This window comes from Chrysemys picta, chromosome 2 (assembly GCF_011386835.1).
Source record: "Chrysemys picta bellii isolate R12L10 chromosome 2, ASM1138683v2, whole genome shotgun sequence".
Taxonomy (NCBI): domain Eukaryota; kingdom Metazoa; phylum Chordata; order Testudines; family Emydidae; genus Chrysemys; species Chrysemys picta.
Genome location: NC_088792.1, coordinates 60,754,342 through 60,774,913, shown reverse-complemented (window position 1 = coordinate 60,774,913; position 20,572 = coordinate 60,754,342). Strand labels below are relative to the sequence as shown.

The 20,572-nt window shown below is 42.4% G+C and overlaps 1 protein-coding gene across 1 annotated transcript in view; it reads right to left on the bottom strand.

The window, feature by feature from the left end:
- Window positions 1-15,918: 15,918 nt before the first annotated feature.
- Window positions 15,919-20,572, bottom strand: part of LOC101931388 (ATP-dependent translocase ABCB1-like) — a 432,036-nt gene continuing 427,382 nt past the window's right edge. The window contains exons 26-29 of the mRNA XM_065583266.1: window positions 20,059-20,256; window positions 18,970-19,176; window positions 17,894-18,040; window positions 15,919-16,490 (exon numbers count right to left, since the gene is read on the bottom strand). Of these exons, the coding sequence (XP_065439338.1) occupies window positions 16,293-16,490; window positions 17,894-18,040; window positions 18,970-19,176; window positions 20,059-20,256 (750 nt within the window). The 3' untranslated portion in view covers window positions 15,919-16,292. The remainder of the gene's footprint in view (window positions 16,491-17,893; window positions 18,041-18,969; window positions 19,177-20,058; window positions 20,257-20,572) is intronic.

The following is a 20,572-nucleotide window of genomic DNA, read 5'->3' as shown; positions in this document are numbered from 1 at the left end:
TGTGAGGTTTGTAAAACTCCTGTTTTGTAAGTTTAAGATAAATTGGTTTTGTTTTGTTTATAATGCCACTAAAAATCCATTTGACTCTTTAATTCAAGGTTGCAAAACTGACAGACCTTTTTGCCAGACACAGGTAATCAGTGTTGGTTGACTTTGAGATTTGGTATTTAACCCTTACGGGGTAACTTGATTCTTTACAAAATTTAAATGTTTTCAAATAAAGACCAAGTCATGACTGCAGCAGGACAGTCAAAATCTGAAAAATAGGGAGAGATTCTGGATTCTGTTTGTTTGTTTGTTTTTGTAACAAAATAGTAAATGAAAGCTGTAGGAAAAGAATAAAGACAGTGGCCCTCTGAAGCAACAGCAGGGGTGAGGTGCACAAAACAAAAAGAAGCAATGTTAGAAACACTGAGCCTTAAAATGGCTCTATGTAATCAGACTGTCACTTTGATAAGGGTACATAAAACTCTAAGAACAAAAGAAACAGTTACACCTTATGTAAAAATTAATATGGCTAATGTTTTAAAAGTTAAAGTATAGAAGGAATGTGCAGACGTGTGCAGTGTATATTATAGAGGGGGTAAAAGAAATGCAAACGAAACATGCTACTTAATTAAAATCCTATTAGGGCTCCAAAAGAGCCACAATAGATTGTGTTTTCTTTTTCAGATCTGTGTGTGTTTTGGAAGCAAGAGTTAAAAGTAATCAAAACTCTGGTAAAAGTTAATTGTGTTCCTTTTAAGACAGAGTCTCTGAGCTCTGCTAATGGTTTTGAATCCAAAAGCCAAGCCAATGTTGATGCAAATTATCTAACTGATAAAGGAAGTGAGAGAACTGCCAGCACAAAGAAGTTGCAGATAAAGAACATACCTGGTCAGCAAACAAATTATCTAAATAAAAGGCACATATAACAAGATACCTTTAATTAAAATAAATTTAATGTTAATAAGTACCCCTGTAACAATGTATAGTGTGTATGATTTTGGAAAAAAAAAATCCTTTATGGTAATGATGCTTTTCAGCTGTTACCTGTGAACAAACTTAAAGCTTAATACAGCAGGAAAGACATTGTAACCTTGGTCTGCTGTAAAGGGAAAACTGAGGTACACCACCTCATGGATTTAATGACTGAACAGTGGGATAATTTCCCCATAACTCTTAAAAGATAGAAGCCATTAAAACCTGGCCTGCCTATAGAACAAAAACACAGGAAAATATGGAGGTAATTCCTCTTGTTTTGCCTGCAATCAGCAAGGGTATTTGTAAAAGAAAGGAATATTTTAAGCAATAATGAATGCCACCCCAAAAGGGGTAGAAAAATGTTGTTTTTGTCTTTCAGAAAAAGCTAATATCAGCTACAGGACAACCTAATAAGAAACAAATAAAAGTGGGTATGCTTATCCATGCCTGTTGCTCCAAAGCCCTGTAGTAAAGACATCTCACTAGGATCCTGTATGTGGGATAAAATGAATAATGAGACCAAAGTACTGTATAATGGGCTATGTGTATGTGTTAATTCTTGGGGGGGAAAGTGTTTTAAAAAAATGGAAGTGTTAGCAACCTTCCAATAGACAAATGTAAATGTAATGTAAGTAATGTGTTTACAAAAAGGTAAAAAGGTAACATAGTTCCTAAAACAAACAAAAAGGCAATATGGGAAACCGAACCATTCATATTATACATGCAAATGGAAACATGTTAAGAATTGCCACTGCAGAAAGACATAACAGCTTACCATTGGTATAATATATTTTCTGAATGGTCTCCCACAACTACTGGCATACTAGTGTTACTAACCCTAATTGGTTTTGATTTTAAATTGTATGTGTTTAATTGTAACGTTTAAAATGTGCTATTGGATAAAACAAATGTATGCAAAGCTAGAGCCACAGGCCCAAATCACCTCCCAGTATTTTCTATTACGTGGACTAAATAAGAAGTGACACTGGCGATTAATAATCTTAGTGTCAAAAGGGGGATATGTAGGAGCAGGATTTTATAATGTCCCATAAGAATTAATGTATGATTTGATTTCATCCCTGTCAGCCACCCTTTTTGAATAGCAGAAAGGAATGACAGACCAGAACAATCCTTATGACTGATTATGGTCACCCTTTTGTTTTAGAATAAGTTATAATGTCTACTATGGTTTCCTATATGTATTACAAAGTAGGCCTCTAGTTAAATATATATTTCTTTGTTTTAAGGTTTAGTAAGTAAGAAACAGGATTCTCTATTGTGTCTATGTTAAGTAGATTAGAGGAACATTGAAGGCCTGGGTCTCAATGTAAATTGTCTTGGTTATTGATTGTAAAACTTAGCAAGGTTTAATTTGCAATGCCTTTTTGCTCCATATATTCTCAATCTGTGTGAATAAGGAATGTATGCATCAGGAAAAGATAAGGTGTGAAGGCCATTGTTATAGCCAGAGTCAAGGAAGAAGAAGTAAAGAGACTTAAAGGACATCAAAGAATCATCAGGTACTGCTTACTATCCAGATGGCTGTTAAACTGTCTGGCATCACAGCGTGCATACATGCTTCGCAGTGTAAGAAAGCACCCCCCCAGCAAACCAATCACCTCAGGACCACGCAGAGTCAATTTTGACTCCAGAAGAAGACGTAGAGGAACAGCCTGCAATACCTTACCATCTACGCTCTCGTAAGGGTTGCCAGAAGCAGACGAGGACCTAAAGCAAGGCCCAAAAAGAAGCAGTAGTGAGCCTAGCGCCTGCTGCCCGGTGGATGTAAAACCGTGACTGTGGTTCCCTCAGTTGAGGTTGTCAGAACCGGAAGGGCCTTGCCTCCAACATGAGCCTCTGGTGGCGCCTGTTCCTCGGCTGCTGGTGTCTTAAGGTCTGGGGAGTCCACAATGACAATTCTTTTATCCAGCAGCAAGTGTGGATAGCTCAGACCCTTAATATTTCTAATTGCTGGATCTGCAGCCACATCCCAGCCCACTCTCAAGCTGGTGTTCCTGTCCTGGCAATCCCACTCAATTCCCCAGACCTCACTGGAGGACCTTGTCCGTTTAACAAAACATGGAACAATAATGACACTTGGGAAGCAGTGGGAATAAATGTATCTAAATGGATAAGTGTGATGGAGGGAAAAGGTCATTGGTGTTGAGTGTGTAATGGACAGGGCTGGATCTGGGAAAAAGCCGTTGCCTTCAGCATATTGTGGCCAATGGTGTATGGGATTATTCGAATAAAACTAAAAAGTGGCGGGCTGGGTATGGGGATATGAATTTTTTTCTTGACCTGAGGATCAAACAGAAAAAAATCAATTTCATGTTCCCCCTACAGTAACCTTAGTGAAAACAATACAATCTTTCAACACCATGCAAAAAGGCTCCTAAGGTTACAAGCAGTAGTTGAAATAATGGCAAATGAAATCGGAGAGAGTTTAAAAAACCCTGGCCAAAGAAACAGGGGCGATCTGACAGATGGCCCTCCAAAACGGTCAGGCATTGGACATTGTGCTGGCGGCCAAAGGAGGGACCTGTGCTCTCATTGGAAAATAATGTTGTGTGTTCATACCTGACGAACCCAAGGAAGTAATAGATCGTGCTAGTCACTTAGAACAAAATCGCATATCATCCCCATGAAGAGCTGAGTTCTTTATGGAAGTGGCTAAGTAACCTGTTAAATTTCTCTGGCATAGGAAACTGGTTGTTTCAGGGAGCCCTGACTATCCTGTTTGAAATCCTAATGATTTTTGTATGCTTTCAGCTAATCTCCTGTTGTATCCAGAATTGTGTAAGGTATGCCACCCAAGTGACTGCCCCAAAACAGAGTGCGAATATGATTTCGAAATATCACTGATGAACGAAGAGATAAAGAACGATTAATATGTGGAACCCAGTAATTGTTGGTCTTTGCGTAAGCTTGACCAAAAGGAGGGATTGTGAAAGTGAAATGAATTATATTAAAGAAATAGAATGAATTAAAGAATGCTGTATGTACCTTTAAGTAGAAATGAGAAATGCTGCAAGCCAGGGGGGCAGGAAAGCAGACATTAACTGCTTAATGAATTGCCCCACTTAAGGGCAATTGGTGAAGCATTAGCCTTAGATCGATAAGAGTTAATAAGGAAGCAGGATATGCATATTGTGCCCTATGCAAATTTTACAATTTTGCTCTCTCTGTCCCTTTGTTTAGTTCGCACCCTTTTATCTGTATAAATAAGACTGTTTGAATCTTGCATGGGGGCTCACAGTATCTGAATGTATTAGCAGAGCGCTGTGCTAATAAAACAGAGTGGTCTGACAAACTATGAGTCCTGAGTCTAACTTTGACAATGGGTACCAGTCATAATATACCATCGCCTACCAAAGGGCAAGGGGCTGGTGCAATGCAGCCCTACGGCTGCCAGCCCCACGGCTATCACTCATGCTACACCGTCTACCGCCAAAAGGCAGTTAGCAGCTGCTGCTATGTAGCTATGCAGTCCCACGTCTGCCGGCATCCAGAGGACATATGGTGACGGTGAGCTCAGCTGAGCTGAGCGGGCTCCATGCTTGCCGTGGTATGTTGTCTGCACAGGTAACCCAGGTAAAAAGGTGCGAATCTATTGTCTGCCGTTGCTGTGACGAGGGGGGAGGGGCATGACGACATGTACCCAGAACCGCCCGCGACATTGTTTTGCATCATCCGGGCATTGGGATCTCAACCCAGAATTCAAAGAAAAGGCACGAAAGTAGTATCTGACGGACTAGGGGAAGGAGGGAGGGCGGGCCGAGTGACGACATGGCGTACAGGCACAGGGAATTAAAATCAAGAACGGTGGCTGTGCATCAGGGAGAAACACAAACAACTGTCACACAGAATGTTCCCCCCAAAGATTAAACTGAAAACCCTGGGCTTAGCAGGCCGTTGATTTGACGGAGGGAGGGGGAAGAAAATGAATACAGAGCAAATCTATTTTTTACATCTTAAGACGACGGTGCAGCGTGACTGATAGCCCTCGGCATCTTTCTGGGTGCTTGGCAGCAAATACTGGGCGCTTGGCAGTTAGTGTATGACGATGGTCTTCAGGCCTATTGCACGATCGGGTGCTCGGGGAAGACTCTGCTAACGTGCAATGACCCGACTTGTAATAGGACGGTTAACAGTCGTAATACACCATCTACTGCCAAAAGGCAAGCCCCACGGCTGCCAGCACCCAGATCGCCGATGAAGGCTACCAGTCTACTTCACCGTCTACCGCCAAAAGGCAGTTAGCAGCTGCTGCTGTGTAGCAATGCAGTCCCACGGCTGCCGGCACCCAGAGGACATATGGTGACGGTGAGCTCAGCTGAGCTGAGCGGGCTCCATGCTTGCCGTGGTATGTTGTCTGCACAGGTAACCCAGGTAAAAAGGCGCGAATCTATTGTCTGCCGTTGCTGTGACGGGGGGGGGAGGGGCCTGACGACATGTACCCAGAACCGCCCGCGACACTGTTTTTGCATCATCCGGGCATTGGGATCTCAACCCAGAATTCCAAGGGGCAGCGGAGACTGCGGGAACTGTGGGATAGCTGTGGGATAGCTACCCATAGTGCAATGCTCCGGAAGTCGACGCTAGCCTCGTACTGTGGACGCGGTCCGCCGACTAGAGCACCTAGAGCATTTTATGTGGGGACACACACAATCGGCTGTATACAACCGGTTTCAATAAAACCGGCTTCTATAAATTCGAACTAATTTCGTAGTGTAGACATACCCTTAGAGACTAACAAATTTATTAGAGCATAAGCTTTCGAAGAAGTGGGTTGTAGCCCACGAAAGCTTATGCTCTAATAAATTTGTTAGTCTCTAAGCAGCCACAAGTACTCCTGTTCTTTTTGACAAAATGTTTTGTTATGTTTCATTTAGGGCCAGGTCATGCCTGTTAGCCATAGTCCACAGTTATGGGCAGTACACAGCTGCATCAAACCAGAGCAATCACCATGATGCATTCTGCCTTGTTCTACATCTCTTAACAGGGTACAGTCTGCTCACAACCCTCTCCACAACACACACATACACTGGTCCTCCTTGGAATTTCTTAGTGGAGAACAGCTGGGTATGGTGGACTTCTTCTGGTCACAAAGGGAGTTCCATACTTTGTTGAAATGTTATCTCAGCCTTTTGAAGCCAATGATAGTTCTGCATAAATTTAAAGTTAGGACTGTCGCCTGTTTCCCCCATTTCTAGAGAAATCATTTGGTATTGTTGACATTGACTAGAAAAATGAACTCCTCATGCGAAAAGATAAATATAAATACTAAGTTGACTAAATTGGATAGTTCTGAAAACTTCACCATCTGAAGAGACACAGTGTATAGGACCTTAGCCTTGATGGCAGGTCAAACACACTGCTGGTTATTATTAGTTATTATTATTATTTATTAACTATTATTAGGCCTGTCAAGCGAGTTAAAAAAATAATCACAATTAATCATGTGATAAAAAATTTATCGTGGTTAATTGTGCTGTTAAACAATAGAATAACATTTATTTTAAATATTTTTGGATGTTTACTACCTTTTCAAATATATTAATTTCAATTACAACACAGAATACAAAAGTGTACAGTGCTCACTTTATATTTATCTTTTATAACAAATATTTGCACTGTAAAAAACAAAAAAATTTATTTTTCAATTCACCTCATACAAGTACTGTTGTGCAATCTCTTTATCATGAAAGTTGAACTTACAAATGTAGAATTATGTACAAAAAAACCTGCATTTGAAAATAAATCAATGTAAAGCGTTGGAGCCTACAAGTCCACTCAGTCCTACTTCTTGGTCAGCCAATCACTCAGACAAACAAGGCTGGTTACAATTTGCAGGAGATAATAATGCTGCCTGCTTCTTGTTCACAATGTCACCTGAAAGTGAGAACAGGCATTCGAATGGCACTGTTGTAGCTGTCGTTGCAAGATATTTATATGCCAGATGCGCTAAAGACTCATATCCCTTCATGCTTCAACCACCACTCAGAGGACATGCGTCCATGTTGATGACGGGTTCTGCTCAATAACAATCCAAAGCAGTGTGGACTGATGCATGTTCATTTTCATCATCTCAGTCATATGCCAAAAGCAGAAGGTTCATTTTCTTTTTTGGGTTCTATAGTTTCCGCATCAGAAAGTTGCTCTTTTAAGACTTCTAAAACCATGCTCCATATCTCGTCCCTCTCAAATTTTGGAGGGCACTTCAGATTCTTAAGCCTTGGGTCGAGTGCTGTAGCTATTTTTAGAAGTCTCACATCGGTACCTTCTTTGCGTTTTGTCAAATCTGCTGTGAAAGTGTTCTTAAAACGAACATGTGCTGGGTCATCATCTGAAACTGCTATAATATAAAATATATGCAGAATGCCAATAAAACAGAGCAGGAGGCATACAATTCTCCCCCCAAGGAGTCAGTCACAAATTTAATTGATGCATTATTATTTTAACAAGCATCCTCAGCATGGAAGCATGTCCTCTGGAATGGTGGCCGAAGCATGAAGGGGCATAAGAATGTTTAGAATATCTGGCATGTAAATATCTTGCAACAACAGCTCCAAAAGTGCCACGTGAATGCCTGTTCTCACTTTCAGGTGACATTGTAAATAAGAAGTAGGCAGTAGTATCTCCCGTCAATATAAACAAACTTGTTTGTCTTAGCAATTGGCAGAATAAGAAGTAGGACTGAGTGGATTTGTAGGCTCTGAAGTTTTACACTGTTTTGCTTTTGAGTGCAGTTATGTAACCAAAAAAAAAATCTGCATTTCTAAGTTACACTTTCATGATAAAGAGATTGCACTTCAATACTTGTATGAGGTGAATTGAAAAATACTATTTCTTTTATCATTTTTAGAGTGCATATATTTGTAATAAAAAATAATAATATAAAGTGAGCACTGTGCACTTTGTAGTCTGTTGTAATTGAAACCAATATTGAAAATGTAGAAAAGGGTTCACAAATATTTAATAAATTTCAATTGGTATTCTATCGTTATAAGTGTGATTAATTACAATTATTTTTTGAGTTAATCGTATGAGTTAACTGCAATTAATTGATAGGCCTAATTAATTATTATTATTATTATTATTTAGATTATGGTTGAATCCAAAATATGCTAGTGTCTTTCCAAAAACAGAGTTTTGGCCCAAAGAATAATCAATCTAAAAAGACAGACACATGAGAAACATAATAAAATGAACATACACAAGTGGAAGAGTTTCCAAATATTTTCTCAAAATTCACTTCTGCTGCAAATCTTTAAAAAACATTATGCAACCATTGATGACTTAGTTGAATGACAGTCAGGTACTGGTGATTTTCACATGTTCAACAGGGGAACAAAACTACTTGAGATGATTTGGAAGTTGCGTAGGGCACTAGTGGTCTAACCATGTATTCTCTATGCCCGCTTCCCTCCTCGTGTCTGTCAACCCACTTTCCACATCTTGGCTGTTTGGGATAGGAACGGTCTTCCTACGTGTTTGTACAGTACCTAGCACAATGCAGTTTCAATCCTGACTGGAGCCTTTAGACACTTGCGCAACACAAACTATTATTAATTATTATTATTATTATTATTAATGATAAAGCATCTAGGTGAACCAAGTCCTGCAGCTAAAAGCTATTGACAAAGTTCTACCCGGCATTTCCACGTGCAGCGAATAATGACCTTTGGGAAAAGCTTTATGGGGAAAGATGAAAAAAAGAAAAATCTCTGATGGGAATTGTTGGTCACCCAATGACTAGGAAGAGAGATGTCAGAGGCTGCATATTAGTAAGAAGCCTTGTTCTCTTTGGATCGCGCGGCTGGGAGTTTCTCCATTCAGTGACAGCAGAGGTGAGCAATGTGTTAATTCGGTTCCAGCTTTTAGAAGCATGAGAGTGTGTCAGCCTTTGTCATAAAGCTCCCCTTGACCTTCATGTGGTCTCTACAGGAAATTGTAAAAATGCCATTAACAAGTGAGTCTAGGGGAATAGGGAGATTAACATAGGTTGAAGAACTGTTAGATCTTGCAGGATCAGTACTAGACTATGTGTCAGAAGCTGCAGATCCACTGGTGACAGGCTGCACCTGGGGTGGGAGGGACACGTGACAGGAAGGCAACGAGAAAGTGTTCTGCTCCTGCTCCTCATTTCCCTCCTCTGTACTGCATGCAAAGGGACAGTGTGAGCAAGCTGAGCTGAACCTCTCGCTGTATCTCGAAGACTCAAAACCCTTCTGGCTAGATTTTGCCACTCCCCAGCACTGGGGCACCAGCCCAGCCACACGCACACAACTGGTGGAATATAAATGAAAAGGAAGATTTAAGAGGGAAAAAAGGGGGTCAAGGAGAAAGGAAGAGGCTGTGGCTCCTACCTCCCAGATGCCTTGCCTGATGCTCCTATGGAGTTCCACATACAATGGCATTTAAGTGGCAGGGCCTGGCACAGTGGTAATCATGCAACAATTAACTTTGCTTGAAATAAGTCTAATTGAAATGGTAACTGTAGTGCCTGTGTCCCGTGGGAGTAGTTATATGGGTGGACATGAAGTACGTTACAGGTGTGCGAGGCTACAGAGCGAGCAGCCTGACAAATTTCTCTAGTGTAAGCAAAGCCTGTCTTCAAACGGAGACTCTTCCTTTTGAAAAGTTTCTGCTCTGTCATTGTGTCCCTTTTTTCTCTAGGTATAGGAGAATGAAGCAAGACACTGACAGATCTCTGTATGTGTCATTTGAACCCCTTTCTCCTTTGGGACCAGAAAAATTAGTATTTGTATGATAGTAACTGGCACTAACAATGCAGCGGCATTAGTGGTTGCATCAGCGTTGAAAGCGCTAGTGTAGATGCGTTTGGACATTTTTATCACAATGCCATGAAAACCTTCTCTGAATAGGTGGTAAAAAAAGTTCCCAATCCCAGGCTACAGTAGTAGCTTAGCACTGGTGCAGCAGCCCTGTTATTCTAACACATTTACTAAAGTATTGAGTGTAGATACACTAGGGTATTTTGTAGCTGTTTTTCAGCTCCATTGCATCTATTATCCATGGCGTAAGTTCTAATGTAGATCAAGAACAGGCATTTTTCTGTCACAAGGGTAGCTATTTTCCTAGTGCAGACAAGGTCTTTGAGAGAGATAAGATGAGTGAGATAATCACTTTTATTGCACCATTTTTTGGTGGTGAAAGGGACAAGCTTTCGAGGTTACACAGAGATCTTCTTCCTCCTGAAGAAGAGCCCTGTCAAAGCTTGAAAGCATGTCTCTCTCTCACCAAGAGAAGCTGGTCCAATAAGAGATTTTCTCGTCCTCCTTGCATCTCTAACGCTATGTCTCCACAGCAACTAGACACCCTCGGCTGGCCCACGCCAGCCAACTCAGGCTTGCAGGACATGGGCTTCGGGGCTGTTTCATTGCTGTGTGGACTGTGCTGAAGCCTGAGCTCTGGGACCTGCCCATCTCACAGGGTCCTAGAGCCCGAGCTCCAGCCCAAGCCCAGAAGTCTACACAGCAATGAAACATCTCCGCAGCCTGAGCCCTATGATCCTGAGTCGGCTGACGTGGGCCAGCTGAGGGTGTCTAGTTGCTGTGTAGACATATCCTAATATCCTGGGACCAGCAGGGTTACAACAACACAGCGTACAAGGTCTTTGAGAGCACTTTCGCTTCACCCTCCAGCAACGTCAGGTGAATAGACCTTAACAATTCTGCAGAGTATTTTCATGGTTCCCCTAATTGGGAAAAGTCATATCCCATTAACATTTAAACAGGCCAGCTCTTGAGTGACAGGAATTTTCATAACTACTGGTATGACATAAGACCAAAAAGCTCTCCATTAGCCAAACATATTCACAATTATAAACACATAAGTAAAGTCATTGGTACAATATATGTCGATTACAACTCGCTCAGAATTTAAATTAGACTCATAACGCTCATCCCTGGAAAATAAAGACACACTGATTTAGCATTTCAGCTGAATTGAATAAACTCTTATTTTTTCATTTCCCTAAATTATAGCAAATCTGTTTTTAAAAGGGAGAAAGTTGCTAAGGATCTGAGGGTTGCAAATGGTGATTCCAATGAAATTCTTCCTTATCCCCATAAGGCCATCATGAAGTAGCTTCTTTATGGAGTTATACAATCCTCTGCAGCTTTGAGATTAGTGAATGGGAGTTTTATAGATTGTAGAGGAGATGAAACATTTGGGAAAGAAACGATGCTAAATGTTAAACTCAGCTACCACTCTGGAAATTGTTTGGCTGACAACCTGGTGACGGGTAAACCAAAAGTATGGATATCAGGGGAATGGGGAACTTCAGCACCCTTTGGGATTGTCCTACACTATTGCAAATAAGAATACAAGGACATTTAACTCCTTAACACCAGCAGAATTGGCATCTCCTACTGTCAGTTTGTCTAAGTATTTATACTATGCTCCTCACAATGGCTGCAGTTTGAATTAGCATATATCAGTGTAAATTTTATTCCTGACCCCAAAGAGTTCATCAAATTTGACAGCAATTTATGCTGAATTTACAGGTGAGTTGAATGGTTAATTATGTTGTGGCTGCTCTCCAAAATCTTGGTGCACTTTTTCTCTCTCAGGACTTCATACATTAGCAATAACCTAGCATGCTTAGATAAGCACTAACTAGGGTGCCCAGATGTCCCTATTTTATAGGGACAGTCCCGATTTTTGGGTCTTTTTCTATTACCTCTCACCCCCGTCCTGATTTTTCACATTTGCTGTTTGGTCATCCTAGCACTAACGTAACATAGATTGTGACATACATGTTTTATGCCCCCTCCCCCTTCTTCAATGGGTTTGCGACGCCATTAGAGTCAGTGAGTAGATGTGGGCTGATGCTTTTTCCAGAATGCTCGTGACAACCAGCATTGTGGGCCAGGCTCATGGCCACACTGGTGCAAACTGGCCTGTAATAGGTCCTTGCCGGGGCTCGACCCTTCCGGGCAGGAGGGGAGCCACACCGACTCACTACTGTGGGAACAAGCAGTCCGTTAGTCCAGAAGCTCCGGCCCTCTGGTGCAGGGGCGGAGCAAAGCCGACAGCTAGCTCAGGGCTCAGGCCCTCAGGCAGGGGCTGAGCAGACAACCGGGAGTTCGGGGCTCAGGCCCTCTGGTGCAGGGGCTGAGCCGACAACAGTTAATTCAGGGCTCAGGCCCTCTGGTGCAGGGGCTGAGCAGACAGCAGTTAATTCAGGGCTCAGGCCCTCTGGTGCAGGGGCTGAGCAAGCACCCAGTTAGGGAGCCCAGGCCCTGAATCAGGGCGGGGCACACACAGTGATAGCTCAGGCCCTTGGTTACAGGGGCTGAGCAAGCAAACAGTCAAAGAGCCCAGGCCCTGGATCAGGGCGGGGCACACACAGTTATAGTTCAGGCCCTTTGGTGCAGGGGCTGAGCAAGCAAACAGGTAAGGAGCCCAGGCCCTGGATCAGGGTGGGGCACACACAGTTATAGTTCAGGCCCTCTGGTGCAGGGGCTGAGCGAGCAAACAGTTAAGGCATGCCTAGGCTCCTACAGCCGAGCGTTGGGTGAGGGGGAAGCCTGCCACCCGTGAGCGGCGGGTGGCAGGGGGGAAGGCAGGCCCACCCACTCCACTGCGTTCCAGCCCAGGGCCCTAGCAGCGGTTACTGCCGCTGCTGGTCAGTGGGGTATCCAGACCGCAACACACTGACATTGGCTCACATTCATCTGCAGCCTGACCGGGGTCGGCTATCCCCGGGCTACTTCCAGGTTCCCCCTCAGGGCCTACCTCGTTCGTCGCACCGGGCTCGGGCCAGTCCAGCTGCATGGGCTCCTCTCGGCCAGGGCTTGGTGGCAGGTCCGGTAGCTCCGTCGGGAAATCAGGCCAACTGCACTCGGGCGGCTCCTCCGGGTAACAGCAGGGGCGAAGGGGCTCTGGTGTGGTCTCGCCTTCCGGGTTAGCAGGGTGGGGGTTCCAAGGGTTCCTCCCAGCGATGGGAGCGGACGGGCTCCGGCGGCTCCTCCTCGTAGTGGGCCCGGGGCAGCTCTGGCCAGTTAGGGTCCTGGTCTCGGAGGTCTCCCGGCCGCACGTCTGCTCTCTGTGGTGGCTGGCAGCTGAGTGAGCTCTGGCGGCCGGCCTTTATACTTCCTGTCCCGCCCCTTGACTTCCGGGGGGCGGGAACAGGCGGCGGTGGCTCCACCCACTCCAGTGCCTGCACGGGGGCTCCCTCTTCTGGGCAGGAGGGGAGCCACACCGTCTCACTACATGGCCACATTGGGCAGCGGAGGAATCCTCTTAAGTAGGGGAACCCTCTGGCTGTGCAGGTCCAGACAGCCTTCAAACTGGCCAAGATACTATCTAGTGCTGCAGAGTGGCAAAGATGCTGCCCAGTGTAGCAGCTGTGGACAGGCAGAAGCGGGTGGGGTTAAAATGCCATTTTAGCCTACAGGTCCTCCGGCGTGGCTCCTATGTCTTGTACCAGGTTGTTGCCTGTCGGTTTCAGAATTTAGCAGCTGCAAAGCTGGCTTAATACCACATTTGCCTCTTCACTCCTGGCCAGTATCTAGACCAGTTTGCAGGCTGTCTGGGCCTGTCCCTCCAGCTGATCTGGACTGGAAAATACAAGTGGGTATCCTTCAGTGGTGGGAAAAGACTGGGGTAAAAATGAGACCAGGCTGGTGGGGGGTGATTATGGTGGATTGGGAGAAGCTACCAGAGAATATGGCTGATTATGGGACCCCTCACATGAGTGGGAGTGTTTGGCCATCATTTGTTATCAAAGCTTGCACCACAGAGATCAGGTTAGATTGATGCAGCACAGTCCACATACTTGAACAGGCATTTGACTGTATGGGGTTTCTGTTGGAAATCTGAAGAAGTGAAGAGTTTGTTCTGTTTCCTTGGTCACTGGCTGTTTTATGTTGTCTGGGATTTGCTTTTGTTGTGTTGTGTTTTATTGCTCTGGATTGTAATCATAATGGGAGACTGATATTGGTGTGCTTTATTATATTTACACTGAAAATAAATAAATATTGGTTCTTTTAAGTAGTGGGGTGTAGAATTGTGGAAGACTAAGTGAACCGACCCATATTACCTTCATCATATTTGCCATTTTCCTGTTAAATTTCCTCCTTTGAAATACAAGTGAAGAAGCCAGATGTATACAGTGGTAGGTTTTCCAGATTCATTTTTTAATAAGTGAGGTGCAGCCACAGAGCCGTGTCCTTTCTCCACACAGAAGATCAGCATCGTTGAACGCACACTCCAAGCATAGACTAAAATACACTAACTAGCAAGAGCTGGTTGTTCTGGCCCCAGCAACTTCTAATCCCACAATATTTTAAAGAATGATCTGATACTTGACACCTCCAGGCTTTTTATTTCAAAACGATTTTTCCAGCAATACAGACTTGATTGAATTTGGCTGGCTATTGCTACAGAAGAATGCACTGATGAACAACGTTGACAACATGCCAAGAATGATGTAGGTATAATCATCTTCCTGTACGTCATATGTAATGCTGACACCTTTCTCTAAGATGGCAAAATGATAGGACCACATGTCTAATAGTTGTGGCAGCTCATATGTACTGTCGGTTGACTGAAGCAAAGTCCTTTTCTAAAGCTTTAATGTCTAATTGTGCATGTCTCCTCAAATGTTTTGCCCAGCTCTATTAAAACAAGTTCAAAGTTATCACATTGGAAACAGATTGAGCAGTGAAGCTTTTTGGCCTCTACTCTACATTATCTGTGTTGATGTGACTATGAGATCCCATTAACTAGCTACAGATGTTCTATAGTTCATACATTACGTGGCCTTAAAATAAACTAAGTTTGGCCATCCTCTCTGTGTAATCTTTGAATGATTTTCTACATTCTTTATTATAGGCTTCACCTTTACCGTAAACAGACTTAACAATTGGTTCCAGTGTAAAAACAAAACCAGACAAAGGGACATCTTTGATTCCAGTTTGGATAATGGGGAAATACTGTGAGAACAGCCATTGATTTCTCTATAAACAGAAGTTAAAAGTCACTTTCCTGCACACGTCACGGTGGTGGTAGCAGAAACTGACCAGCCCTTCCCAATGTGTCTATAGAGGATCAATGGCCCATAGTGGGAGTAGCCCTTCGTGGTAGCTGCTGAGAAAAGCTGAGTGGGGATGAGAATGAATGGGGAAGAGTGACCACATGTATTTTGGCGAGGTTGAGAGCAAAGTTTTATGTGTTTTTTTTAATATTTTGTTTCCCTCAGACCTAGAAGCAGGGAAACAAAAGGGGCAAAAGACATAATTATTTTTAATTTCTGTCTGTCACAAGTAAGCAGAGGCATCTGAAAGTGTGAAATATTCCAAGCTCGGGTAGGATGTAAATACTAAACAAAAACCAAAGGTGGTTTTGATTTTGTCTTTGGCAAACCAAAAGGTGAGTTTGCCAGAAGCAAACCCAAAACAGGGCTGCCCGAGTCTGTCTGTCTGTCTCTCTAATAAGTAGATGACATAGGTTCCTCAACTGTTGTTTAAGCATGATGATTGACTATCTTAATGGAAAAACACTCTGATAATAAAATATTATAACAGAGTTGTGTAAACAACTGTGACTATACATGGATCAATCAATATGTATAAAATGCCATTTAAAAATCTGAAAAAAAATGTTTAAATCTAACTTCATATGGTAAAACCCTCACACACAGTTTTTTGTTAAATAGCTATTTACATGGTTAACATTAATCAGCTCCAAAAAGAGCCATCATGGTCATTGGGTGAATAATAATTATTTTTAAGTCTTTTTGAAATAGCCTTAGTGGTTTCAAAAGAACCAGTAAGTTCTGTGAGGTCAATAATACAGGTTTTAACAATAATTTATAAGAAAACAGTTTGTGATCTATTTTGTCAATACACCTCTACCCCCATATAACGCTGTCCTCGGCAGCCAAAAAATCTCACTGCATTATAGGTGAAACCGTGTTATATCGAACTTACTTTGATTCGCTGGAGTGCGCAGCCCCCCCACCCAGAGCACTGCTTTACCGTGTTATATTCGAATTTGTGTTATATCGGGTCACATTATATCGGGGTAGAGGTGTATATATTTCCATGAAAGGCTTGTAATCATTAATATAAAAGCAGATTAAAATTAACCAACACGCCCCAAAGGATTTTACCAATAGGATTAAGTAACACTAGAGCTGTGACACAAGGAAAAAATAAATGTCTCGTCTGTTTTTTACTACATGCCTGTGTATTGAACCTGCAGACATCTCAGGAATGAGGTGCATCTTTAATATTACTTAGCTGTGGGTTGTGTGTGTATTTATACAAATAGATTAGTTTGTAACATTAATGTTAATGAGAAACTTGTGCATTTACAAGTGCATAGTAATGTCCTTCCTTTGCCAGCAGCTGGCTGTGAGTCCCTTGTTCCACTACTTTTCCATTATGAATCACTGCTATGACATCAGCGTTCTGGACGGTCGTCAAGCGGTGAGCAATAATAATGCAGGTTCGACCCTTCCTGGCATCGTCCAAGGCTTTCTGGACAATCTGCAGACAGATGCAGTGAAAAATGTATTACTTGGAGAATCTTCCCTTTCCTAGGTAACACATTTGCCTTTACAGTTCACATTATCATGTGGGTGTTCCTCACTGGGGTTTAGGAGTCAGTACTTCCCATGCATGAAGGAGGCCTCAAACACAGGGGCCTGATATTACAACCTTTATTTGTGTGAGTAATTCACTGTAGTCATTGAGACTACTCTCATGAACACAGGCTAGCAGAACGAGGTCCATAAGGATCTAGTTTGGACCAACTTAGATTTACAACAATTTGCAGAGGTGTAATGAATTGTCTGTGATATTAGTTGCTTACCAAATGTGTGTGTTATATTTGACATTGCATCCTGTCTGTATCCAACTACATGCCAAATTTAGAGAAACTAAAACTTGCACATCCATTGATAGTACCAGCAATGCCAGACACTTCTTGTTGTCCATAAAAATCCAAAATTCAGGATCCTGACATCCGGCTCACAACTGGATGGCGGTTTGCATGGTGGTGTTTTTCACTTCTACTGCGTCCCCACCCAAATGAACAGTTTATTCGTCCCTATGGCGTCTCCCCCTCTCCTGGAGATGGGGGATGCGGTGAGGAAGCTCAGCCAGCTGAGCAACAGGGGATAGCTTAATTACTCTCTCTTCACTGCACAACATCTCCCGAGAGGTGGCAGGTGTTGCTGAAGCCTTTTTTCCAAGCCAGCTGCTCCTACCTGTCCCCTCTAACCCTCTGAACGCAGGTGGATCAAAGGACGGGGAAGCGGACAGAGGCAGGACAACATTAAACTTCTTCATTGCTCCATTCTGTCCTGACAGCCAGCAGTTCTACTGGCAGAGTGGATCCCTCTGGGTCTCTGTAGCAACACCTGCTCCCCCAGACAGAGCAGGAAATAGTGCAGAAAGAGACCCACTTTGCTGCTAGTGCTGCTGGCTGAAGGGAAGAGGACGGAGCTGGTGACTTGCCTTACAAGGCCTCCTCTAGTAGATCACAGTCTTCTGTTTGAAGACACCTGTCTCAAACTCAAAGCTGCTAATTATGAATGGGATTTTCCAAAGTGCTCATCATCCGCCTAACTGTGAACCCATTAAAAGTCCCATGACTTCATAACTGACTTTGAAGGAACTGAGGCAGGCCCAAACTGAGGAGTTCTGAAAATCCCACTTTGTCTCCAGCCCCAAGTATTGCTGACTACCATCAGCTCCCAATTTAGACACCAGGAGTTGAAGGCACTCTACACCTTGCAAAAGCAGGTCATAGACAGGGAGTGAGCTAAGGCTTGTTCTGTGGAACTTTCAAAATTGTATTGTAGATGGAGAGCCTGTGCTCTTGCAGTGAAGCGTTCGAACCCCATAATTTTGTGTGTATTACAAATGGTAGAATGCATATTACTAACCTTTTCACTTTCCGTGTCAAGAGCAGATGTGGCTTCATCCAGAAGCAGAACTGCTGGCTTACGAACTAGAGCACGAGCAATTGCAATTCTTTGTTTCTGACCTCCAGAAAGTTGTGCTCCTTTGTCACCCACTCGGGTATTATACTTCTGTATAAGTAAATATTCATTGTGAAGGGAAGTTAGAAACAGAAAATTATATTTTTAATAGCAGATAATGTACTGTCTTAAGCATTTCCACCGTGAAAGAAAAAAGAATAATGTAATGTTATAAGATCTTATTAACTGTTTGAATCAAAATGCATATCTACAGCTACACGTATTGATAACTGCTCTGTAATGAAAATTCATTTCAGCATTAGAAAAAGACTAACTCCCAAGTGGTGCAACTACTGATGTGTCTATTCAAAGACACCTGTACTTAAACATATAGATCTCAAGAGACTTTTATAATTTCAAGGCCCTAGAGACCCACACTCAGGAGGTGACGGTTTATTTCTTACACATACAAAACTTTCTTCTAAGTACATTTTGAAAAACTAGGTGGTAATGAAAAAGAAATATTGTTTTTTTCAATTCCATGCAACTCTACAGGAAGCCTGATTTCTTTGGGCTTTTCCAAGGTCTTTCTCCACTCTGAGAACTAAGTCCATGGCAAACATGAAGGTTAAGATGTACTTGAAACATTTTACCTTTCAGATAAGACTAAAACTAGAGAAAGTTTCTGCCAAAAAAGAATTGGCAAAGTTTATGAGGAAATGAAAATAAAGGTTCAGAATCGAATGTCTCTTTTATAGTTGTTATATAACATCACTGTAGTAGAGGAAAACAAGAAAACTGGAGCTCGGATTTTGCATTTGAATTAGCTAATTATGACTGCGTCTGTGTTAATACATATTGCAAGTTACATTTTTAAACATCAGCTTCCTATTTTCCTCTTTGAGAATTGTATACGCAAGAAAATAAGCTTTTTTTAAAAAAAACAAAAAAGCATATTGTTTTGCACTAATGGGAGTTGCTTAGATAAGTCACAGTGAGTATTTACCCCACACTGAGAATGGAAAGACATTTTGATTTACCTCTGGGAGATTTTCTATGAAGGTGTGAATATTTGCTGCTTTAGCTGCCTCTTCAACTTCCTCCTGACTGACAACCCTACTGTTGTCTCCGTACTGGATATTTTCAGCAATGCTGCAGTCAAACAAAATAGGCTCCTGTGACACAATACCCAATTTGGACCTTAACCATTGCAAATGCAAAGACTTGGTATCGAACCCGTCTGCAAACTAGAAACAGAAAAAGGGAAAAATCATTCCCTGCAGAATGCAATACTCCTCCTCAGGCGTACAATGTAAATGTGAAACACCAATCTGTACAAATCCTCTGACCTGTGTTAGAGTTACAGTAAAAGTAAAGTGGTCAGTGAACCACTTCTGATGAAATAATAGATGATCAGATCTTTCATCCAAACTTGAACTGAACCAAAACTCTGAAAATTCAAAAGAAGCTCAGATAACCTTTTCCTCTCAGAAGTGTTTTTTTGTGCACATCTGCTCTGCTAGCTTCCGTAATAGATGTGGAATTGCCAATCTATAGTGAGATGTGCCCACAGAATTTCCATCTTTACTGATGATGGCAGGTACCAGAGATCTCATGAGAAAGTCTGTTCACAAGCTTCTTAGACCTAGATGGTTGATAACCTCCAATTAGAATCCACATCTTTGGGCATTTATTCAAACGTCCTTTGACCCTCCATTTCTAGGCTATTCTTCTTGGAGCTCCCATCATCATTAATAGGACTTCCATCAAAAGTCTCATCAAGTGATGAATTAGACCTCAAACTGTGTCATGTTAACATGACTACAGGACTAGAGACAAGGGTTACATTATGGGAAGTATATTCTAATGCCCCCTCCAATATATCAAGTAAATCAACCAAGAGATGCAATCTACTGATCTAAAGCCAGGACGGGGAGTCAGAAGATCCAAAGTTCTACTCCCGGCTCTACCTTAAACAAGTCCCAAGTCTTCTCTGCAGTACCAAGACCTGTAACAACACTTATCCACCTCAAAAGGGGTGTTGTGCGGATGATGATATGTTTGTAAAATGCTTTGAAGAACAGTTCTATAAGCTCTTAGCGCTAACAGCTTCACAAATCTTTTCTTACCACTTGTCCTGCCATAGGGTCATAAAATCTCTCCAGCAGCTGAATGGATGTGCTTTTCCCACAACCACTGCTCCCCACCAAGGCTAGCGTCTGTCCTTTATTAACCTTCACGCTGAGTCCTTGCAAAACTTGAGCTTCTGGTCTTGTAGGGTATATAAAATGGATGTCCCTGAATTCAATGTTGCCATCAAACTGACTCTGGAAACAGTAGAAAATACAAATTTATGACAGAAGACCTGTCTATCTTGTACTGAAGCATCAAACACAACTTATTATGGTCATTTAAATGAAGGCGTGACAAGTCAGTTTATTATTGCTTAAATATGCAGTGCGATTGGATTGGTATCTTCTGTGTACGGGACGTCCTTCTTGAGTGGTTCTTTTCTGCATCTCTCTCTCATTTATATCATTCCTTTTCAGCCTGGTTCACAAGGACTATCATTACTTTAGGTAAGTAAACAACCCTAATACCTCTCTTTTATGTCATCATTGCATATAATCCAGACACTATCAT